General features: G+C 39.8%; 1 protein-coding gene across 1 annotated transcript in view; it reads left to right on the top strand.

Annotated features, from left to right (window-relative positions):
• Nucleotides 1-4,423: 4,423 nt before the first annotated feature.
• LOC126391747 (hemicentin-2-like) overlaps nt 4,424-18,793 on the top strand; it is a 25,076-nt gene continuing 10,706 nt past the window's right edge. The window contains exons 1-9 of the mRNA XM_050046669.1: nt 4,424-4,554; nt 4,662-4,967; nt 9,113-9,394; nt 9,509-9,775; nt 9,858-9,947; nt 11,902-11,943; nt 14,256-14,546; nt 17,553-17,834; nt 17,930-18,193. Of these exons, the coding sequence (XP_049902626.1) occupies nt 4,470-4,554; nt 4,662-4,967; nt 9,113-9,394; nt 9,509-9,775; nt 9,858-9,947; nt 11,902-11,943; nt 14,256-14,546; nt 17,553-17,834; nt 17,930-18,193 (1,909 nt within the window). The 5' untranslated portion in view covers nt 4,424-4,469. The remainder of the gene's footprint in view (nt 4,555-4,661; nt 4,968-9,112; nt 9,395-9,508; nt 9,776-9,857; nt 9,948-11,901; nt 11,944-14,255; nt 14,547-17,552; nt 17,835-17,929; nt 18,194-18,793) is intronic.

Below are 18,793 nucleotides of genomic sequence, written 5' to 3'. Positions count from 1 at the left end.
TTGCGCCTCTCAGTTGTAGGCATGGCATGCTATTCACTTCCCAAAGGGGGGCACTGTTCTCTCAGTTAACAAAATTAAGTCCTTATTGAGCTTTCTTTCACTGCACTGTATGTGTTTCAATGTAACTCACTCAGAATAATATTGCCTGTAATTTAATTAAGCTCAATTCAACAGTATAATGATGATGCACTTAAGTCCAAAGATGTATTTCCATTGTGTTAATGTGCACAGAAGGAGCAAAGATGCAGACTAAAGCTGGTTAGGCAACATCATACCAGCAGCTAAACAACACAACCATTATCTATCATAATTGATAAAAATCACCCTATGTCAAATAACACCTTTCATACAAACATGCAGCCCAAAGTGCTTCACGTGGCAAAACTGGAATGACACAGGCACAAGACAATAAAGTATTAAAAAAGTTAACCAACCAAAACAGAACAAACTAACAAAAAAGACCATTTAAACGCCATAGAATAAAAGAAGAGTGAATAAATAAATAAAATAGAATAGAAATAAACAAGAGAGATACAAGAAAGGTGAAAACCAGAGGTTGAAACTTAAAAATCAAGACTGTAATGTTACTCCACATCAAAAGCCAGATTAAAAAGATAGGTCTTTAATTCACGTTTAAAAATACAGAGAGAGCCATTCTCATATCCAGAGGTCGTGAATTCCACAGTTAAGGGGTGTGAAAGCAGAAAGCGCTCTCACCAGTACTTTAATGGGACACATGAGGAACATATAAAAGCAAAGCAGTGGAGGACTTTAGTGATCTGGTTGGAACATAAAATGATATATATCTCTGATGTACGGAGGGGGCAAGGTCATTTAAAGCTTTATAAATGAGTTAAAGAACTTCAGAATCAATTCTAAAACAGGTAGCCAGTGTAGTGACTTCAGCAGTGGGGTAATGTGATCCGTTTTCCTGGACTAGCTGTAGTTTTCTTATTGACTTTCTGGGTAGTCCAGTGAAAAGGGAATTGCGGCTGATAACAAAAGCGTGAGTGAATGTTTCGGCATCTTCCTGGGTTAAAAAAAGGTCTGACCTTAGCAATGTTCTGAAGATGAAAAAAGGATGTTTTGATGACCCTAGATAAAAAATATATTAATAATATATTACACAAAATCACATACACATTGAAGGAAAGCCCATGCTTCAGGTGTCCCATATGTGATCTGAAAGCATTAATAACAAACCAATGTGGCTTCTACTTTGTCGTGCCACACAAGCATCCATATACCCGTAATAACAGGGCGTTGTCAGGACAAACTCAGGTGACAAACTCAGCCAGATGATTCTGCTCTCTTACTGGAAAATGTGGTTCCTCTGGTCAGGGTGTTGGATTACAAGATGGAGGCATGAGTCAGCTGTTTGAGACTAAATGAGTGAGATGTTAACAGGAGCATTCAGTGAAATTTTGATTATTTTAGAAATTATTTTTGTTATTCTTATTCTTCTTATTGTTGTTATATTGTTGTTTTAATACCTTAGTTATTTTAATGAAGGCTTATACAAAACATTTGCATACAAATTTGTGCAAGTTGCATTTTGCATATGACATTCAAAACAGAATATGACACACAGTCGTGGGATGATCAACAAGATTTTCTATATCATTTAATAAACCTCAGACACCTGAATTGACATGCACACTATTATTGTCTGACTTAAGCTAGCAGCTGGTGCAGGGACTGGGACCATTTTTCTGTACAGACTCTTGAAAAGAAACAAAAAACCTCACACACTGATGTGAGGCTGTTAATGTGGCAGGTTACCACACATTTTGAATGTCATGGCAGAATTATTCAAACAATACGATTTGGATGTGTGGAGAGGCTCCTCAGGCAGTTTGGACTAAGTCAGACTTTCTAACTTTATAACCACTGGTGGTAAAATTCAGTACTATTTTGGAGTATTTGTATGCTGTTGTCACTGTATGCTGCCTAATGCATGCACTTCTACTCCTCTCCATTTATTTGGCAACTCTAGTCACTTTTTAGATTCAGATAATTATCACAAAATATAATCAACTAATAAATTATGATGTGATTTTATAGATTAGCTCCATCTTTACCATCAACATTAAAGTGATATTCAATCATAATGCATCATGGTTATAATCCAGCAGTGTAATTTATATTGCCCATTATGAGTACTTTTACTTCGGTACTTTGGATGCTAATACTTACGTACTTTTACTTCAGTAGAATGCTGAAGGCATGGTAAACTGTATGCTAGGAAACATGATGGAGACAATACCAGAGCTGCAAATTTTTTGTGTGGAAGGAAATGCACTCAGCGTGTTTGTTAGGTCGCAGAGATACGCATGTGTTTTAGAGTGGAAAACTGAATGTAAACATAATTTTTGATTGTTTACAAGAAAACCATTTGTGCCTAAACACAGATCTGAAGAAATGTTTAAAGTCAGTCAAACCGTTTGGCTGAAAAGTGAGTTTTTATGCCACCGTGCAGGCATTAGCCGTGGCTGAAGGCATTATGTTTTCGATTTGTCCACCTGTCTGTCCCATTCGCAAAATCTCAAGAATACCGTAAGGGAATTTCTTCAAATTTGGCACAAATGTCCATTTGGACTCAACGATGAAGTGACTGGATTTTTGTGGTCAGAAGTCAAAGTTACTGTGACCTGGCATCAGTCTCATTCTTGTGAACGTGATAATTCAAGAAGACATTGAGGGAGTTTTCTAAAATTTGGTACAATCGTCCACTCAAGAATAAACTAATTAATAGTTGGTGGTCCACACAAAGCGTGATTTTGCCCATAACTCAAGAATTCATATTCTAATCGTGACTAAATTTCACACCCGTGTCTAACAGAATATAGTGAAGAAGTGATGGCATCATAACGTTCTGCAAAAACACTTTTCTGGCCGTTACTCAACGTCATATCTCAGGAACAGCAGAAGCTGTATTTGGACAGATGCTGAAGTGATGACGCTACTCTTGAAACTGTACTGATTGTACAGATCTGTGCTGTTAGAGGGGAAGATGTGTGTGAGGCATCCATGTTTTCACAGACGCAGATGTAAACTGTAATTCTGGTACTATATTTGGTCTTTGGGTACATGGGACTACTGTTAAGAAAATTGCTGTATCTCAAAAACTACAAAGAGCTCAATCCAGTCTTTGATATCTATGAACTTGTAACAAGTTGAATATAAAGATATGCATGCATTATATGCAGTGTAAAAAAATATTTAATATGGAAAACATTCAGTGAACACAATGTTAGTCACTCATTTTTCAGAAATCATGATTTACTATTAAAAGTGTGATATTTTAAAGTTGTATTGTTACATACTTGTATGTCTGCACCAGATTTTGAGACTTTAAACCATCAGTACAAATGTGGCATTTTTCCTTATCATACTAATTATCATCTGGACAAATCAGTTAAAAAAACAAGAGTTCTTCTTCCGCCTTTGTTTATAACACTGCCAAGCAGACAACACCAAGTGTCAAATGAAAATGCAACAACTTTAAAAGGTCTGATGACAAACTGTTAAATTCAATAAGTAGAAGCTGAATTTTAAGTCTAGAGTATCTGTCCTCCAGTGCTACTGCTACTTCTACTTGCCTTCATCTACAAATTCTACAAATAATGCAACCTGGTCATCAATCTCACCTCCTGTGTGTCAGGTACACAACACCTGTGTGCTCAGATACTGAACTTTGCACCACTGCTGCTCAAATAAGGCCACAGGTGTTTGCTGAGCGGTATTGTTAGAGATAAAATGGTTTGACTACCATTTACACTATACTAGAAAAGACAGCATTTCTGAAGAAGTACACCTATTGAATTGTGTAATTAATATGCTGGTCTATCATGTCATACAGTAAATCTTGTTCTGCCTCTTTTAAGTTAAACAATCGGTTGGGTCATCGGTTGTTGTGTAACTGCTTGCAAGATTCAGCACACTGAATAAACAGAGCAGAGCACATTAACATTCTCAGCAAACGTACGACACAAAGGTGCTGCAGGTGCAGGTGTTTTCATTTGACACCCACACACAGCCGAAAGTGTCAAACCGAAACTTTCCGGAGTAGGGGTGGAAAGACAAAAATAGAAAACCTTCACAAAATCTAAGCCTTACCTAATAAGTGAGCAGACATCATGGTAAAGACAGACATGACACTGATGAGAAAAACAGCATAAATTTTCCTTTAAAATTTGTTTTATTTAGCCAGAAAAGGGGGGATAAGAAACACCACCCATAAGCCCACCACCCCCTAATCCTGCCTCACATACCCTCTGTCATAATTTATCATCTTGCTCACAGAACCCAAGATAGTAAACAGAATATGTAATGCATCTTTTGTAAGTTTGACAGAGTGAACACCAAATAACCAGAAACCACCTGCAGATAAGAACTGGAGTTTGCGGCTGGAGGTATTTATGAGTGGGGGGCTGGCCATCATATACGGGTATAATAGAGGAGAAATAATGAGGACATCATCAGACCATCGATACAAAATGGAGAAGAAAAGCAAAGGAACCCTGGCTGTTGTATTGTGGGCTTTAACACAAGGTAGGTTCTGTGTATGATGAGTAAGTTATAGTGATTAAACTGAGAGAGGAAAGGTATTTTGTGTTATTTTTATTACAGTGAATAACAAATATTTTTCTCTTCTTCAGGTGTTCTGGCCTCTGCTGTGGAGGTCCAGCCCTCCATCAACCCTGCTGTAGTCGGGGACTCTGTGAGGCTGTCTCTGTCTCCTTCAGCTGCTCTGAACAGTGGAAGCTGGGCAGTGGGAGAGTCTCTCATTCTCACCTGGCTGGGAGACCAGCAGGCAGTCTTCCCCAGTCACAGCGGCAGGGCGTCAGTCAACGTCCTCACTGGAGCTCTCACCCTGAGCTCTGTCACGGTGGCTGACACGGGAGTCTACACAGTGCAGAGCAATGACCCCCAGCTTAGTGCCAGTGCGTCCTTCACTGTCCTGGGTGAGACAAATGGCTGATGTTCAGTTACTGTTTTTAATTACAAACTCTAACGCCTCTCCTAAACATTGCATTAAAAGCCAAACGATAGCAAACAAATGTCACTCAAGGTGAGAGTGTGGTAAGCAGCAACTGAAATATGGATTTACTTTGTGGAATATTTCCAACAGAAATAATCACTACTCTGTCCTTTCTGTCTCGATGATCTGCATGGAAAAGATCAGATACAAAAATGCTGTATCAAGTCAGTTGATAAGAGACTAGAGCCCGTATCCATTCTGCCTTTTCTTTATAATATTTATCTTTTTATTACTGACTTTCAATTGGGTTTGTGTTTTATATTTAAGATATTTTATTGAGCAGATGGATTCCACATACTGTATAAGCAACATCTACATTTAAGGCTCAATTTTCTGAATTTAACAATTGTGCAATACAACAATACCCTGAGATCAAAAAGGGATCCAATTTTATAGGCACAGAGGTGGAAGAAGAATAAGGTAATAAAATAAAATGCAAGTACATCAACATAAAATAATATGAAAAAAATAAGAGAAAATTGGGTTTGTGTTTTGAAGAAGACTTTAAATTGAAGGGTAACTTCTGTATTTTCAAAGTGGACCTTACTTTCCTATATGTTTGTGTCCAGGTGACTAATGGGAACAATCATTTTCAAAATTAGTCAAGTATTTAGAGAGACTGCTAGAATGTTTACCACTCAGTGCATGAGTGCAAAGTCAAATTACATCCACTAAAAGTGCTGGTTTTTGCACTGACATGTTTAGATTGTTACTGTAAGTGTCTGACAACATTATTAAAAGGATCCCTACAGAGATAGACCCATTTCGTTAAGGAGAAAGATCCTTTTTGTTTCACCAGAAACAGCCCCGAAATAGCCAAAACCCTTCAATCTCCATTTAAATAAGCAATAATTTTATCATCATAAAACACACTTTATTCAAAGTCGACAGAAACAAATTACATCTCACAAAGCCGTCTATGTTTGTCGTCTCCAGTTCCAAAAATCACAAATTCTGGTTTGGTTGAGACAGACCCCGAATTAACCCAGTTAGATGTGAATATATGCTGGCTCTATACACGCTAAAATTACTGTTTATTTAAATGGCATCTGGTGAGTTTGGCTATTTCGGGGCTGTTTCTAGTTAAACAAAAAGGATCTTACTCTTTAACAGAAAGGTTTATCTCTGTAGGGATCCTAATGTTGTCAGATATGTAAAATAACAATCTGAGCCCGTCAGTGGCGAAAACAAGGGCTTTTAGTGGATGTGAATTGATGGTTCATAAATGGCCCTGAATGGTTACATTCTGCCAGCTGCAGCACTCTTGCTCAGTACTGTTCCAGTTTTAAACTAAGACACAGAAACATGGGCAAACAGGTCCAGGTACAAAAAAAAAAGACTTAATCCTTTATCTGTGGGCGTTGTTGAGTAAATACAGTGAATCACAAAAAACATACGGGTGTTGTATGGTTTCCCTTTAAAGCCATATAAAGCTGTTCCCAAAAAATATTATTTGTTTCTTAGAGATTGTCATGCTGATGTAATGTTGCTTATGCTGTGACCCTAGTCTCTATATACAGACTCTACATTCAGTGAATGTAGCATCTGTAGGCAAACCCCAGAGATCTTGCCTCCGGAAGAAGAGCGGAAGAGCCCTGGTTTCCGGTTGTAGGCTAATTGTAGTCCACGTGATATTGACCAATCACGTTTGAGCCGACTGTAGTTGTTGCCAGGTTAAACGGTCCGTGTGGTGAACTAACGAGGCGGAACATAATTAGCGTCACTGCAAACTCTGAATCCATCACAATGGTTCAGCATATTTACTTATATATAAACGGAAGTCGGAAACGGAAATTCGCCCCCTCCGCCCAAATCAAACCGGAATGCCAAAAAATCGGGGGTCTACCCCCAGAGGCTGTATCGCCGTCTGCCGGAAGTCAGACGCCGAATACAGCCGATGGGTTCTGAGAATGCTGTGACCCTAACCCTGAATGACGCACCCAAGCACACTATTTACAGTCAACAAGGAAATGAATTTTAGAGGCACACAGAAAATGTCATAAAGTTGATGCTGTAACAGGACAAGCATAAATCTTATAAGCAAATAAGGATGTGCAGACAGAAAACAGCCAAACAAGTAAAAAAGACTTATATTAAATGAAACTGGAACATACATTTGAACAGTAGAAGCATAAAAGAAAGTGACTGCCAACTTCTTGCAAAGTTCAGCGAGACACATTAGGGTGGAGAGGCAGAGAAAATTGTGCTGACAAATTGTTTACACTGCCCTTTCTACTGGAACAGGTTCTTGTTGTAATGAGAAACGAGGATTCGCAAACAATATTCACAGAGGCCTCACAGGAATTCATGTCTCTGCCTTGTGATATTTGGACTGACAACCAGCAAATAGGTCGCTCCGTGCTGTTAGTGCGGGTGTGTTTTGGTGCCCTTTTTGCTCACGTGACCATCCCAGTTTCTGTGTGTATCTGTGTCTGGCAACATTCACCTTTAACTTGTCCTTCTGAGTTTCTTGTTCTTTCAGTTTCACAGAGCCTTCGTCTGCTGGGTCAATAGCTCCTAACGCATCCCTGAGCCCCCACCCCAGAACAAAATCTATCACAGTTATATAAGAACATACCATGTTGCACATTTCACCTCACGATTACAGTCGCTTAAATATAGATTTCAAGCAACATTACTGTACATTACATGGAGTACGAAGTCATCATACCACTTTCCAATAAAACTTTATTTTTAGGTTGAAACAGATATCTTAATTAAAGCTGGGGTAGGCAGTTTTATGTTGGAGTCACGGGGCAAGATTACCATAGTAACCTTTGAGCATTTTGTAATTCAGGTGGACTGAGAGAAGACTTCTGCACCCTCTTTTGGCTCAGCCTTTAGAAAATCAAGGCCATGACGGGAGACTTTGGCCAGTCACAGGTCATTTAAAAATGATAGTCTTAACGAGAGTCGGAAAGGAAACAAAATTAAACATGTTTAAATATTGGCAAAGCATTTCAGAGATGGAGAGAAAATAATATAACGTATAATGTTATAATGTTAATACTTTAGCCTTCTGCTAATCAGAGCTAAAGGCTCGCTGCTAGGGCTTATTCAAGTTTATGTTTGTAAAGCTAGCTAACGTTAGAGCCTCAAATTATCGTGTATCCTCCGCCTCACTCCCTGCTGCCGCTACAGACCACTTCACTGGCAGCGGCTCTGGTTCGAATCCTGCCAGTGCAAAACTAGCTCCAGGGGTCCGGACCACTTTAACTCCCCGACTCTGTTCCTGATGTTAACACAGGTTAGACTCAGTGCTGCAGCTGTGACCACTGAATTCGAGTGGCCACAGTCACCGACCAAGGGTCTGTCCCTGGAGCCACTGTCCACCCTCCTCTTGGTGAAGCAGTCCACAGTGGCGGGCAGCGAAGTGGAGTGTAGTAGCTAGCTTATTTCTGTCTCATTTAGGGTCTGATAAATAGAGAGCTGTCAAATGAAATAAGATTAAATAAATAAATGTATGGGAAACACTGGGTTACTGTATGAAGTGCGCCATACTCGTCTGGTGGAAGGGGCTTAGGACAGAGATCGAAGAGCTGTAGGAGGAGCATCCATTTTCAAATTTAAATTTTTTGCCCCAGATTTAATGGTTAATACACTTGTTTAATGCCTCATAGATCAGTAATAATCTTTAATGAGGGCAGATCTGAGTTGCCAGATTGTGAAAAATCCTGTCCTCATTCCAGCTAGCTCTATGATTCATCAGAAAGACCTTCAGGAAAAAGAGTATGCAGACAAAATAATCGTTATTCTGTTTTAAACATTTACAGCACCAGACTTGAAAGATCCTTTTAGCTGAAGGACCTTTTGTTAATGTCTTCTTAATGACAGCTTACTTTTGAATATGCCAAGTCATAGAAAGCTTTGTAAAGATAGATCTTATGGCAAGGTTTTTAGATTGTACAGGTGTTCCTAATAAAGTGGCCACAGTGAGGCTTATGAGACCATTAACATCCATTTTTTGGTATGGGTGCTGGTCCTTCATTATTCGCCTACTACAAAGCCTCACAGTGTACAGTATGTTGAAACATCTTGATCCTCGTCTCCTCCATTTGTCTTTCACAGAGCTGATTTCAAACGTGACACTGAGGATGAATCAAACTGACCTGATTGAGTTCAACAGTTCACCGGTCATTAAGTGCTCCATCTCCTCTGGATCCTCTCTCTCTTTCCTCTGGCTGAACGGCAGCTCTGAGGTCACAGCCAGCGACAGAGTTCAACTCACTGATGGAAACTCCACTCTCACTATAGTCAACGTGACCCGCTACGACCAGGGACCGTTCATGTGTCATGTGGTCAATGCTGTCAGTAATGGCACCAGTGATGCAGTAAACTTTACTATCAGCTGTGAGTAGGACAGTGTCGTTTGAATCACAATTTGTCCGCCCAGTTTCGCTAACAGAGCTCTAAAATGCTGCAGGCATCTTCTCTTCTGGGTTTTTCTTTCTGTCTCTTTCTCAGATGGTCCAGATAACATGGCGCTAACAGTAAACGGACAGAACACGACTTCCTTCCCCACTGGATCCAATCTGACCATGTTCTGTTCGGCACAGTCCAATCCTCCAGCTCAGCTTCAGTGGGCTGTCGGAGGAGAGCTCGTGAACACTACAGGTCCACTGTTGGAGCTGTTCAGTGTCAGCGAGGGCCAAAGTGGTGCATATTCCTGTCTGGCCTTCAACAATCACACCAACATCAACAGCAGCATCACCGCAAACATCCTGATAGGAGGTGAGTTTGTTAGTATAGTGACAACCTGTATATTTCTCCATCTGTTCCTGACTTCATCCTAACTTTTTTTTTGTCTCTACAGAGTTCCCGTTGTCAGGGTCTGAACAACAGGCAGTCAATGTGTGGCTCCTGCCACTGCTACTATTGGTTGGGTTCCTCTTCTCAGTGTCAGGCAAGTTGCAGAAAAACTTGTAAATCAGTGGTTCCCAACTGGTCCAGCCACGGGGTCCAGATTTCTCCTGAGTCATTCGTTTTGAGGTCCCACAGTTTAATACATTCAGCGTCATAGTTGTGTTTGGCCATGTCCTCGAGCTAGTTTGCTGTCTCTGTCAATTTGCTGTCTGTTGCTGTCACTCCACATCAGAAAACAGCATTTCAAAAGAAAAGCTCTGTGCTGGAAATTTACTGTACTTAAAAATAAATTGTGATTTTTACAAACCTGACACATTTGGGAGTCACTTGCGGTCCATTTAGATTGGGCCCATGACCCACTTTTGGAGCACGACCCACCAGTTGGGAACCACTGTTTTTTATCATTCATACACTTGAAAATATTCTAATTTAGATGTTGAAATTAAATTCTGCATATTGTCAAATGTTGTCCCTTCAAAATTGTGACTTTTCTACATTATTTCAGATCAGTTCAAGTCTTGAACGAGATATGTGAGTTAAATTGTAAGATATGTGCAGCAGGGGGCAGGTATAAAGTCAAAACTGCTTCCTGTCACGACAACAGGTTGTGACTCATCATTGTTTTTATCATTGATTACTATGACAATTATCAGTTAAAAGTTTCTGTCTATGAAATGCCTTAAATTGGGACAAATTCCTCTCAGAATCTTCAGAAGCCCAAGTTGTAAAATTCAAACGTGTTGTGTTTGTCCAAACCCAAAGATATTTAATTTACTATCACTGGAAAAAAAAGGAAAAACATGTAATTGGAGTTTTGGTTAAAAATGATATTAATCAATTTAAAGGAGCTATATGTAAGAAATCTAAAGCAAATAGTCATAAAATCATCCTAATATGTCACAGAGACTAAGGAATAATGTTCAGATAACATACTGATCTCACCGACAACAATAGTACAGCCAGAATATTCGCATTTAAAAAAAATTTTTACAGTCCGCAAATCATGTTTATGTTTTGAATTTGTGTTTTGGCCTGTTGCGCCACCCACCGGTGTCTACCAGTCACGCAGTCAGTAGAGTCTCAGCATCAGTTACAGTTACGACTGAGCTACAGCAGCACGGCAAGCAGCATTAGCAGTGTCCCGGTACATAGCATTAGCAGCCGGCTCCTCCTCAGCTGTATCTTGGCAGCAGCGTTAGCAGCAGAGAAGCCGGACTTGCTCGAACGGTCCGTTGGAAAACCGAAGATCAAGGACGCGGCGACGTGGCCCTGCCACGGCAGCCGCCCGTGGGCAAACAAATCAGTCTCCAGCGTGCCGCTGTCCAGCAACCTTGAATCTGTAGGGGAGGGGGGGTGGACACGACTTGCGGCAGTATTTTGAATTTGAGTGCAGTAACCGTTTTGGCCACATTCTTACATACAGCGCCTTTAATTAATTCCAATAAAGTCAACGCATGTTCTAGACTGTGTCTCCTTTGTTTTGACGAATACATTTTGGAAAAAAATAATTAACAGTGTAAAGAATTACACAAACGTTCAGTCATACTTCAACTTAAGGAGCCCCAAAATCTGAAAATATATGTTTTCCTCTTACCTGAAGTGCTACTGATCAATCTAGATTGTGTTTGGTGTGAGTTACAGAGTGTTGGAGAGACAGCTGCCTTCACCCCAATGTAATGGAGCTAGATGGCACTCAGCTTGTGGAGCTCAAAGTGCCAAAATGCATGCGTTTCTCTTCATTATATTGGAGAGAAGGCAGACATCTCTACAGCCGATATCTCCAACACTCACACCAAAACAATCTAGATTGATAAACAGCACTACAGGTAAAAAAGTATTTTGATTTTGGGGTGAACTATCCCTTTAAGGAGGGAGAACGAAATGGACAAATATTTTTGAGCACAATAGTATTGGATGAAAAAAAATATATACACTGTAATGTTATGTATACCGTGAAATAACTATCATGACTAATAACTGCCTTTCTTTCACAGATGTTGGTGGCTCATTCTGTCCATGGATGACTCTGATACAATGAACATTTGAGCAATAACATTCACAACCACTTCTATGTGTCTCAAGATTAAAATGTTTGGTTGTTTTTTGATTCAGCGATTAAATTATGAAAAAAAAAAGGTTAAAATCAGTCGTGTCAAATATTTTTGTCTTTGACCTAGTATACTGTAATGTGCAAGGCTATCAAAAAAAACAGCATGCATGAGGAAAAAAGTAATGTCTGCAAACTTATTCTATTTTCACGCCCCAGTATCTTGATCCTGCTTGGATCTTCGTCAGGTAAAAATTGATGAAGATTTTGACCTGACGAAGATCCAAGAAGGAAACTTTGGGTGTGATCCAAATCACATACTTTTCTCTCTAATTTTAGTAGGTTCTGTAGCTGCCCTTAAAAAGTAAAACTGTTGCATGCAGTATGCACACAATCGGGACACACTACTGTCTCATAACATTACACCCTGAACTTTGACCCTCTTGCTTTTATATGCATAACCTTAGAGATAAAAAAAAATGCCACTTACTGATTCGCCAGATCAACCCGGAAAGCTCTGCTGTTGTTACTTTGCAATGTATGAAGTTTAACTTTAAAGTTATAACACGGATTGTAGATTTGTGACAGTGAAATCACATCTGCACTTTTCTGTCATTGTTATTTTTATAGTTATGTCCTTATATATATTTATGATTATTTTGCTCACTTAAACAACCAATATTCCCATTATTACTGTTTGACCCGTCATCAGTAACTTGAATGCACTGTCATCCATCATTGCGACTTCTGTCAATCAGCTGTCAATAGAACATCCTGGTATTTTTGGCACACTGCATTTCTCCTACTATCTATTGGGATACTAAATCTTTTTCTGGCATATGTATAGTATGGTAGTATGGGTACTGGAACGCACAGATTGTCTTCATTAAACTTGTGAGGCATGGAGTACGTGTTTTCTCTTATCAAACAATGAATTCAGGCTGATAAGAACTACTTGAAGTGAGCTAAAAATACTTTGCATGACAGCAAACCTCAAACACAGCAATCAGGTACAGGTATATTAACTGTGCCACCCCACCATAAAACGACTCAATTTTATCTTTAATAAACCCCACTGCACAGTGTTGTACCATTAGGTCTTTGTTGGCCTTCCATGTGCTTTACAGCACTCATTATATCCACTTGAATTCCTGTCATTATTTATGATGTATGATGAGGAAATACTCGTTCTTCTGTGGCTGAGCTCAAAAGAAAAATCAAAATCACTCATTAAAGCCCGCTGACAGTCGGGAGGTAAAACTGGAAGACCGTTGATGATTCAAAAGACACCTATGGCATATTCTTTAGAGCTATTTGACAAATTCAGATGTTTAAATGATAGTCTTACTATGAAAACGAATCTCCTTTGTAAAGAAATAGGATATAAATTCTGTCTGAACAACATTAAACAAAGACAGAGAAAGAGAAACGTCCAGCAAACAAACAGATGGTCTGTTGTCCTCCATTAAATCCTGTTGATACTGTTATTAATAATGCAGTAATTATAAAATAACAGTAACAGCAAAACTGTCTGTATTCCAAAATGTGCTTAAATGAATTTGTATGGCCTTTAAATGAGAAATATTAAATACGTTTCTTTTTTGTTGGCAGTCTTTCTCTGACTTTTCCAATGTTTATTCCACCTGCACTGTGGGAGGACATGTTGTGTAAGCCCACAAGTATATTTTGCATAAAAGAACCAACTCCTCACTGAATGGGTATTTGCTTTTGTTACGCTTCAGAGACATACAGTACACTTACAAAATATCCATCCATCCCATCCTCTGGTTGGTTAAAAGCTGCAGAACCACTGAGGTTTACAGTAAATGGACACTCCTTGGTGTGGACCGATGTGGACCAGGGCAAAACAAGGTGTGACCAGGGCTGTGAGGTGGTGCTTGGTGATGGTAGGGGTAAGCATTTACATCATGCGAACAGAAGGCTTGGGGGAAGTAGAGCAAATATTTGCTGATCAAAAGGCGACTGTGACTATACAGTATCGCCAGATTTGAATTTATCCCAGCCAGGGTGAGGACCATTTAGCCAGCAAGGAAGAATCAAACCAAAAAGAAACTGAAGAGTGAAATGGGGTCTCCAGTTGTGTTTGTTCTGATCCTGGTTTCGACAACCTTTGCAGCAGGTAAGTCTGAATTTTTATCACATTGATTCAGTTCAGATGAGAGCCAGTTTATAAATCTTAATGATAAAAATTTTTTTAAACCTGCTACTTGCTTTGACTGGTGTGCAGATTATAACTACATTTAAGGGTGACTGAATCTGTTCCTTGCTTTCTGTTTCTAGCTGCAACTAATCAGACAATATATCCCTCTGAGGACCCGTTACCAGTGGGCAGCACAGTCACACTTTTCAGCCGGAACACTGTTACTACAGGTGCATGGCTGTTCGACAACGACATCATCGTGATCATATTCCCAGGAGAAGAAATCATAAGTGACAATTGGAGTGACCGGGTTACATTCAATTCAACCTCTTCATCGTTGACTATAAGGTCACTACAGCTCGAAGACTCTGGAGTATACACGTTACAGGCAGTGAATTCTTTTCGTGCTCAGTTAACACTGTCAGTCCAAGGTAAGGATCCTTCCTCACATTCTACTAATACTTACTAATCGATCAGGCATGCATTGCCTCTCCATTATTGTGTTGAAAAACCTGATATCACACTCCAATGTCTACTTCTGTGTTTGACAAGTTTTGATTTGCAAGACAAAGAATAAAGCAGTGTGGGAGTCTGTGACTGTTACGGTCACCTTGCCTTTGGCAACAGCTAGCAGAGCAAGTCAGCTTTACTTGAGTCCTAAGTTGGTTTCAGTCTTCATATTAAATATTTCACGAAAAATAAAAAAAACTTCAGTCTTCTCATTTTGTATAAATTTCATCACCAGACGTGCATGAACACATATTGATACATAATGGAACTGGTCCAATTACTGTATTAGTCCAAATCTAGCCTCTTACTCAATGGAAGTCAGGTATGGTTTGAAATAAGACTACATCTACCGCAGGGATACTCAGCTTGCTTTGCCCAGGGGGAACTTTTGCAAAACGAGAGGAGGTCAGAGGCTAGTTGCAGCAATGTGGCACAGGTCAGGTGTACACAGGGGCATTTCTAGGACTTGAGGATATTTGGGGCTCACCCCAGACCTATGTAGGGGGGTTCAGGGGATCCTCCCCTTGCACTTTTTTGATAAACAAGCTCTGTTTTGAAGCATTTTAATCCACTGTGACACCTTATTAATGTTACAAGAACAAAACAACAAAATCCAAGTGAATTTATTTTCATGGTGAATTAGAAAATGTTTGAGGAGCCACCTGGCACTCTGTTGTGGGCCTGCGGGCTGTAAGTTGAGTATCACTGATTCAGCTGACGATGAATGTTCTCATGCACTGTTCGTACATATACCTATGAAAGTAATGCACCAGAATTTGTATGTAACTGGCATGACCATGAAGGCTGCGATCACGTGAGCGTCAAATGAGCTGACGGGAGTAAAGATAAATATAAATATATAGTATAAAAAGGGAAAGTCTGCAAGAGTTAGGATGGAGTCTTGGATGGGTCAAACGAACACACGACTTCCACCGTGGGAAAACCAAGTGAACTTTGAGTTATTTTAAGGTGTGTCACCACCACTATGGTTTTTTTTTTACCTAAACCTAACCCAGGTAACTTTACTTTTCTAACCCCAACCTAAGTAACTACATTTCCAAATTGAAACCACGCAACTTTACTTTCCTAAATCTGACCGATGTCACTTTACATTAAGGATGTAATGTGACGATGCCCCACCATGATTCTTTTCCTAAATCTAACCTACACAACTTTACTTTTTCAAATCTAACCTACGTAACATTACTTTCCTAAACCCAACTTAAATTGCTTAACTTTCCCAAACCTATACGTAACTTTACTTTCTTAAACCTAACCTACGTAACTTTACTGTCTCAAACTTAACCTACGTAACTTTACTTTCTTAAAGCTAACCCATGCAACTTTACTTTCCTAAACCCAACCTACATACCTTCACTGTCCCAAACCTATACGTAACTTTACTTTCCTAAACCCAACCTACATACCTTAACTTTCCCAAACCTATACGTAACTTTACTTTCTTAAACCTAACCTACATACCTTAACTTTCCCAAACCTTCGCACAACTTAACTTTCTTAAACCTAACCTACGTAACTTTACTTTCTGAAACCTAACCTACGTAACTTTATTTTCTTAAACCCAACCTGTGTAACATTACTTTCTCAAAGCTAACCCATGCAACTTTACTTTCCTAAACCCAACCTACATACCTTAACTTGTCCAAACCTATACGTAACTTTACTTTCTTAAACCTAACCCACATAATTTTACTGTCTTAAACCCGGGTCCATGTCATTGGTCCGATAGCCCATTGGTCCGACATCCCATTAGTCCGACGGTCCACGGTGCTGAATGGCTCCCGGTGGGCGTATTTCTACCTTGATGGTGCGCCGCGATCGGCTCTGGGTCAGCTGGGAAAGGCTTGAGGCGAAGCAGGCTCACAGCTTATGTGTTTGTCACTTTATTTTTCATTTTAACCCACACCGTGATCTTTTCCTGACCCTAACCAAGTGGTTTTTGTGCCTACCCCTAACCAGACCTTAACCACAGGGCATCATGATGATTTCGGAACGGACTTCGGAACAATGGGTTTAATATGGTCGGAACAATGGGATGTCGGACCAATGGGCTGTCGGACCAATGGGCAGTTCCCCTTAAACCCAATCTGCATAACTTAACTTTCCCAGATCTAGCCTACGTAACTATACTGTTCTAACTCTAACCTACGTAACTTTATATCAAATACGTAACGTGATGATGCCCAACCATGATTATTTTTTCTAAACCTAACCGAACGTAATTTATGTAACTACATAACGCAACAACACCCAACTGTGATTCTTTTGCTAAACCTAACCTACATTGCTTTACATTCCATCCCTAACCTACATAACTTTACTTTCCCAAATCTAACCTACACAACTTTACTTTCCCAAATCTAACCTACATAACTTAACGTTAAGTACATAACGTGACAACAACCAACCATGATTCTTTTCCTAAACCTAACCTTAACAGTGAAGAGGCTAATTCACTGGACACGAAACTCTTTGATATCAACCGTTGTATGTGCATTTTCATAAGATATCCATTGTATGAGGATATGTTGGAATGGGAATCTCATTAGTTTTGATCATATTTAGCTATGAAACAAAATATTTAATCCGACAATGGCACTAGATACAATGGTAAGGTATCAAAGTGATAACAATTTATCCTCAGGAGGACATGAATATTTCTGCCAAGTTTATTGGCAATCCATCCAATAGTAATAATTTCAGTCTGGGCCAAAGTGGTACACTCACTAACCATCAGAACAACAGGTAAATATTGCCATCCAATTTAGGCTTGAATCAGACTTCAGTTCATCATACAAGTCCCGTTTCTATGTCTGCCTGCTATTGAGAGAAGACACAACATTGCTTGTCCACTGCAGTTCCACGTTTCCACAAGACTTGACAATTTTTTTTCCCTTTTTCTGCAGTGCCTATTTCAGGTGTGACTCTGAGGGCAAATGCAATCAACCTGGTGGAGTTCAATGACACAGCAGTTCTTACGTGCTCTGTGCTCAACGGCTCGTCCCTGTCTTATGCTTGGCTGAAAGGCAACTCTGAGGTCACAGACAGTGGGGGAGTACAGTTCAGCAATGGAAATGCCACTCTCACCATGGTCGGGGTGACCCGCTACGATGAGGGGCCATTCAGGTGCAATGTGTCCAATGGTTTAGGCCATGAAATCAGTCTCCCTGTGCGTCTGAACATCAGCTGTGAGTTACCTATATTGGCCTACTGTATGTATTTTAAAAACTCTAATAACTGAATATCAACCCGTAAAACAATTTTCCTCTTGTTGCTTCATCAGATGGTCCACATAACACATCAATGACGATCATGCCGATGAGGTCCACGTACAAAACAGGGTCTAACATCACACTGTCATGCTCAGCGGAGTCCAGCCCTCAAGCGATGTTCCAGTGGATGTTTAATTGGATGTACCTGAATAAGTCTGGTCCGCTGCTTCAACTAGAGAGGGTTACAGTGAGCGACTCCGGAACTTACAAGTGCATAATTCACAACACAGTGACTGCCAGGTTTAGCAGCGAAAGTGCAATGATCAGGATTGTGGGTAAGGTTGGATTTGTAGTTTTTTCGAGGGTCCCTTATGTGTATTTGATTTTGTTTCTCTCAGGAAAGGCACTTAGAATATTCTTCAGCGGACAAGTTTTTTCCTTCAACTTATTATTATGAAGTTAGTGTCAATTGCACAGTGTAATGGCTATAGAATAAATGACACCATCTGCATTTACACTGAACAAAAATATAAACGCAACACTTTTGTTTTTGCTCCCATTTTTCATGAGCTGAACTCAAAGATCTAAAACATTTTCTATATACACAAAAGACCATTTCTCACAAATATTGTTCACAAATCTTTCTAAATCTGTGTTAGTGAGCACTTCTCCTTTGCCGAGATAATCCATCCCACCTCACAGGTGTGGCATATCAAGATGCTGATTAGATAGCATGATTATTGCACAGGTGTGCCTTAGGCTGCCCACAATAAAAGGCCACTCTGAAATGTTCAGTTTTATCACACAGCACAATGCCACAGATGTCGCAAGTTTTGAGGGAGCGTGCAATTGGCATGTTGACTGCAGGAATGTCCACCAGAGCTGTTGCCCGTGAATTGAATGTTCATTTCTCTACCATAAGCCGTCTCCAAAGG

Source organism: Epinephelus moara, chromosome 6 (assembly GCF_006386435.1).
Source record: "Epinephelus moara isolate mb chromosome 6, YSFRI_EMoa_1.0, whole genome shotgun sequence".
NCBI classification, from domain to species: domain Eukaryota; kingdom Metazoa; phylum Chordata; class Actinopteri; order Perciformes; family Serranidae; genus Epinephelus; species Epinephelus moara.
This window is presented reverse-complemented; position numbering and strand designations above follow the sequence as displayed.